At 54.0% G+C, this 6,000-nt stretch overlaps 3 protein-coding genes; 2 read left to right on the forward strand and 1 right to left on the reverse strand.

Moving 5' to 3' along the window:
- Positions 1-2,399: 2,399 nt before the first annotated feature.
- CHC_T00005970001 (hypothetical protein) lies at positions 2,400-2,522 on the forward strand. The gene has a single exon (XM_005717785.1). The coding sequence runs from the start codon at positions 2,400-2,402 to the stop codon at positions 2,520-2,522; it is 123 nt and encodes a 40-aa protein (XP_005717842.1).
- Positions 2,523-2,533: 11 nt separating this feature from the next.
- Positions 2,534-3,784, forward strand: CHC_T00005971001 (hypothetical protein). The gene has a single exon (XM_005717786.1). It carries the CDS (start codon positions 2,534-2,536, stop codon positions 3,782-3,784), a length of 1,251 nt encoding a protein of 416 aa, XP_005717843.1.
- Positions 3,785-4,990: 1,206 nt separating this feature from the next.
- The window catches only part of CHC_T00008544001 (WD40-repeat containing protein), a 4,754-nt gene continuing 3,744 nt past the window's right edge, over positions 4,991-6,000 (reverse strand). Inside the window, exon 2 of the mRNA XM_005717787.1 lies at positions 4,991-6,000. This exon is cut by the window's right edge and continues 777 nt beyond it.

Below are 6,000 nucleotides of genomic sequence, written 5' to 3' on the forward strand. Positions count from 1 at the left end.
AGAGCTGGCCTTCCTTAGCGCTATTTAGGTACATCAATTGAGCATCCGTGTATGAACAAACTGAACTTATCTAAGTTGATGGGTCACTGAGCTATGGTCTTGTACATATAATTTTGCTATGTTACGTACGAAATCAAAATATTTACCGCGAACGCTTTCTGAATTCAAAACGTTTCCCCGAAAGAGTCTCCATCACGAAATAGACCTCGTTTTCTACGACGACGTTTTACGAAAACTGAACAAAAGGTGATTCCTCACACTGCACTCTTGGAGTCCCGCTATTTTTGATTCTTGCCAGGACAATAATCCTTGTATTTAGCAGTATTAAATAGAGATGATTCGTTTGGAACATACAATATCTTTTTATCCATCACCACCTCACATACTCAAGTAAGAGAAATATTATTTTCCCTTCGGAAAATGCAACTTCGATTGCCTCAACCAGTAGCGGTAATGGAACATTGCATTGTATAATTCATCTAGGCAGAGCTTGAAACAGTCTCAGAATCCTTATCCAAATAAATGATTTGCAGTAGTTTCCTTTGAAACAACTCATACCTTACAGTTGTTTAGCTAATCTGAGACCAGCTTCTCCAGCTCAGGAGTAGAAAGATGCGGATGAGTTTTCTCCTTTCTGCCTTCAAGGACTCGGGGGAAAAATGAAAATTCATAACTTGTCAGAGCCAACAGGCACTTCTCTCCATCAAAGGCTAAAATGCCGTCTCAGGAGAATTCCAATATATCTGTCAGACCCTCATGTGGTGCACACGAGGGTCTGACAATATCGTTCTGAAATGCTAGTGGTCTTGCTCACATTAGCACCGAAACGGAATTTTGTCTGTGATACTTTGACTTGAAAGACAAGAAATCTTTGCATTCAATTCGATACATATTTATTCAAACGTTTCGCATGTTATATTCTTCTTTCTACACCATCTACGGCTCTACAGCGTATGTTATTTCAATACCAACTGATCGGAAATGTAGATCCATCAATCAAGAAAATATTGAGAAGAGCTCTTCTTCAAAAGTACCAGACTAAAAGCTCTTTGTCCTTTTCATATTGGTCCTGTCACTTTATATCCAAACGCTTTTGACTTCTTGTCTAGCGAATTCAGAATACAGTTGCTGTGGAGCTCTACATCGTTTATCTGTTGTTCAAATGACCGAAAATTGACGGAGAGCAGCACATATGCATGCTGAAGGTACAGGGAACTAAGGATTAAAATGTTTATTCAGGCTTGGGAGGAACGAGGTCGCAAGGGATTGTCAGCACTTTCCGAAATGCGTGCTGCTCCAAGGCATTCTATTTCACAGTCATGTTTTGTTTCTTGGTCATGCAGTTGCTTAATGCAATACAGGGCTTTCGTAAGGTATACATTCGGCATAAGAACTTCGGGCCGTCAGCTGTTTGGGCCAATTGACCACATCCAAGTCCTGGCCGTACCCTGAAAAGAATAACGGTTGAAAATAATGGAGTCATAATCTTCGATTGCGGTTTTAACTTCATTCTACAATGCTGCATTCGTGCGATAGGATGTAGATGGACTAACCGTACGAAAATTTGACAGAGGAGGGAGCGTGCATTTTCCTGACAGCCAGAGTGTGAATTATAGAATGGACGACAGTACGGGAAGCAAACGCGCTCGTCTCGCTCTGATGAAAGAAGGGTCGCCACACCGACTTAAACACTTGACAATGGGCCCAAGCGCGCAAATGAAATATCCACATGGTATTTTGCGATGCTGCAGCTGAAACTATGCGTGGGAGAGGGCCATCAGTTCCGTATATACGATGAAGACTATTGCTGGGAATCAAGTCGTTGCTCTATTTCTCTCAATATCTCAGGCCGGCAGAGAGCATGCTGGACCCACCTTTTGTAGCTGTAAGACATGCTAGGTGTTGGCCCTGTTGTACCCCAGACAACTAGAGACGTGCCTAAATAAGACCGGTCAATTTGTCAAGAGAAGCCTTTCTTGCCCCCACCAAGATGTCCAATGGATACCCATGTTACCGCATACCCTTGCATCAATTATGACGCAAGGGTATCTTGCGGAGAGCACGCAGTTAGGGAATTATGGCCGCCGGAGGTTCGTGTTCCAGTTGTCAATATTGAACTCGTTCGTCGGGACTGGAACGCTGTCAATACGCCCCGTATTCTTTCGACCCTCTCGTCCGTTCTGACAGTTCGAGAATGCGGCAGTCTACGTCCCACTTTCCATGAATGCCACGTTGGGAGGCCCGTGGGGAGTCTGCACCTTCCTCCCTAACTTCGTTACCAGGGAACTGCCTCTTTCTCATCTATCATGGAGCATTTGTCCGGAACTAGCTTGCGTTAGCACTGAATATTCGGGACGGGCCCTTCTGCCCCCTTCTACACACACTTGGGAACAAAGTTGATGCTACTCCATTGTCTTCACTACTTTCGCAAAACGCTTTATAAAGTGAGCCTGCAATCTGCATTCATTCTTATCTTCCCTTCCATCAGCTCTCACATCTTCTCCGGTAGACAACACTCTTAACTCAACTAACAATGAAGACGGTTACCTACATCGCCATCGCCACTGTCGCTGTTGCTACTGGATATGCCAAGTCCATGGCCGGAGCCACCCCGTGTGCTACGCCGACAGGTGTATACACCGCCCCTGGTCCGGCTCCGTATACCGCCCCGGAGACTCCTGTCGAGTACTCTGCCCCGGAACCGGAGTATACTGCTCCGGAAGCTCCCAAGTACGAAGATGAGCCGGTTTCCTACACGACGCCTGAGACTGATGACAAGCACCCGAAGCCGGACAAGACGCCGTGCCCGACCGACAAGGCCCCGACGTACCCGTCCACGGACCCGGATTACTCCATGACGTCGCCGTCTGAGGGTCACACTGGCTCGGCCACTCCCACGCACCCCACGACTGAGACCCCCATGACTGAGACGCCCACGACTGAGACGCCCACGACTGAGGAGCCCACGACTGAGGAGCCCGCCACCGAGGAGGTCGTTCCTGGAACTGCCGCTCTTGCTGCTAACGGCTCCGGCGTCGAGGCTGAGGGTGAGAACACCGTCTCCGTTGCCGCTGACAAGACGTCTGGATCCGCTTCCGCCAATGGTGAGACTGGTTCGCTCGCTGCTGCTGGCCCTGGCGCCGCCCTTGGCCTCGGTACCTCCGAGCGCGCCTACAAGACGCCGTGCCCGGAGCCCGTGAAGGAGGAGGAGCCGGTGTACACCGCCCCGGAAGCTCCCGAGGAGTACGCCGCTGAGCCCGAGCCGAAGTACACTGCCCCGGAAGCTCCCAAGTACGAAACTGTTGAGCCCGTCGCCGACCCCGAGCCGGTGTACACCGCCCCGGAGTACCCGACCGCCGAGAAGACGCCGTGCCCGACCGATAAGGCCCCGACGTACCCGTCCACGAACCCGGATTACTCCATGACGTCGCCGTCTGAGGGTCACACTGGCTCGGCCACTCCCACGCACCCCACGACTGAGACCCCCATGACTGAGACGCCCACGACTGAGACGCCCACGACTGAGGAGCCCACGACTGAGGAGCCCGCCACCGAGGAGGTCGTTCCTGGAACTGCCGCTCTTGCTGCTAACGGCTCCGGCGTCGAGGCTGAGGGTGAGAACACCGTCTCCGTTGCCGCTGACAAGACGTCTGGATCCGCTTCCGCCAATGGTGAGACTGGTTCGCTCGCTGCTGCTGGCCCTGGCGCCGCCCTTGGCCTCGGTACCTCCGAGCGCGTCTACGTCGACTCCAAGGGTGCCTACTACACCTACGTGGAAGCGTAAGAAGTGTGTTTGAGTGTTGATGGAATGTACGTTTTACATTTGGTATGGCAGGAACGCAAGTGAGCAGTTTTTTCTCTATTACGTACCGCGACTTTCCGGCTATGTCGGCTAACTAGATTTCCAATTGGTAAACTAGAGTAGCACATGGCAGGTACTACAGTAGTGCTGGAGAAGAGAGTCTTGATCCTTTCACTTGCTCCATTTTGTTGTAAACAGTAGACCGGCGGCATTGTCGCCAGAGCAAATCATGTTGACCACGAGTCTCTTTACGCTTTTGAGATATAGTATCCACGCACAGCAACTAGTGTAGCTACCGTAGAGAGTGCAAGTGTGGGAGTGCTGAGGTACGATTATCTCGGCGCAGATGCGAGAAGATTTTTCTGAAGCAGTTGTCCCTACATCCATTCAAGCTCCCTGTCTCAAGACGCGTGCCTCTCCAGATCAGGGGCAGAAAAACGGATTTTCGGTTGCCAACGAACACAAGTGGCATCCCGCAACGGTTAACGTATTCCGGTTCCGAAGGGGCCCATTCCTCACACGGCTTGCCAACGACGCGACGGGTGCTACAACCAACGTGTCTGCAAGGGCGGTACTGCTTCAGAAATGCGGGCGGGCGATGGGCAGCGCACTCCGCCTTGCCCCAATGGTCTTCTGGCGGGTGCAGGTTGACCTGTGAGAATGGACGGTTCGGGCGCAGCGAGGGTTGTTACGGAATATTAGTTGGGCAGTCAGTTTTGTGATTATTCAAAAACCTCGCGACCGCGCTCGCCTCTCTTGCGCGTATGGGGCGTTGCCGACGCATGTGCGCGAGGAGGTACAGTAGTTGGTACGCGTGTAGGTGTCGGGTGGTGGGCGGCGGGTGGAAAAGGCGGGCACTAGCGAGGGAGGCGGATCGCGATGCGCATATGGTGATCCCGCGGAAACAGGCGGCAGGCAGGCAAACCAGGAAAAACCAGGAATGGCGGGTGCGGGCCAGCGCAGGGTGGCGGGGAGCACGCCCTTGGCCTCTGCTTGGTTGCTCCGCTCGGAAGGGGGTACCCCTAACCGTGTCCGCCGGAGATATTTCGTGGCGTGGCGTGCAGGGGAACGGCTGTGGCGTCGCCAGGACGTGCGCTAGAAGATATGCAACTTTTGCATGCCCACCGCCGATTCGGTCTCCCCGACTACGGCGCACCTGCTTCCCGCCTTCCGGCAACGCCCCCCAACTTCATTCGTGTCTCAGTTCGGCTAAATTTACTGTGGTCAAAAAAACGTTTGCGAGGACGTGCGAATACTACTCATCCCCCAGATACGCGCAATGTTGCAATTTCTTCATCATCTCTCGCGCCCTAAGCACGCCGCCATGTACGGTTGCGGCTCCGTCAAAAGGTCACTACCCTTGACCTTGCAATTTCCACAAGCACGCCAAGCACGCACTCGGCACTAATTTAAAACATCATCTGTACATAAAAAAAAAAGGTTCCCCCCAAAACGCGCACCGCCGCCGCCAAGCAACTTGTCCCGGTCCGTTCGCGTCGGCGATGCCACGCAGCTACAACGTGCTAGTGGGCACAGAGTGTGACGGCGGCAGGAAGTCCTGCCGCCGTCGCGGCCAATCAGCCCTTGGAGGCGGCATACTTCGGTAATCATAGGCTTCGTGTTCCATCCCGTTGACCCCATGGTGCTCTTCGTACTGGTCATATGGCCGTGCGCCCACCTGCGGTGCAGCATACCTCGGCGTAGGAGCGGCACGCACGCCCCCGTGGCCTTGGGCACGCCCTTGCGCTTGCATGTCGTGCTTGCGGTGAAGCATGTCCTCATCGCCCTCGAGGACAAAATTAACGACCGACTGCGTGGCATGAAACAGCGTAGCATCGTCTTTCCTCCAGGCTCTCCCGCGCGTCTCGCACGCGCGCTGCTCGCACGTGTCCAAGTCCAGCTCCTCCCTGATATCCCTGAGCGTATGCCACGACGCGGCGGCGGTCATGCTGGCATCATCCGAGCAGCTCGACGTGTCCAGCATCTCCCTCGCGTGCTCGGCCTCATCCGGTCCCATCCTCGCGGGGGGGTGGACGGCGGGCGAGACGGGGGAGATGTGGACGTGGCGCTGGGTGTACGGCGGCGGCGAGGGCGGGGCGTGCTGCGGGCGCGGGTGGTGCGCGGCGAGGTCGTCGTCCGCGGCGTCGTCCTGCGCGGGGAGCGCGAGGTGCTGGCGCAGGGCGGCGAAGCCGAGCAGG

Source organism: Chondrus crispus, genomic scaffold (genome assembly GCF_000350225.1).
Source record: "Chondrus crispus Stackhouse genomic scaffold, scaffold_33, whole genome shotgun sequence".
NCBI classification, from domain to species: Eukaryota; Rhodophyta; class Florideophyceae; order Gigartinales; family Gigartinaceae; genus Chondrus; species Chondrus crispus.

Excerpts from the sequence above, each read along its gene's own strand:
- CHC_T00005971001 (XM_005717786.1), top strand. The coding sequence starts at position 2,534 with ATGAAGACGGTTACCTACATCGCCATCGCCACTGTCGCTGTTGCTACT.
- CHC_T00005970001 (XM_005717785.1), top strand. The coding sequence starts at position 2,400 with ATGCTACTCCATTGTCTTCACTACTTTCGCAAAACGCTTTATAAAGTG.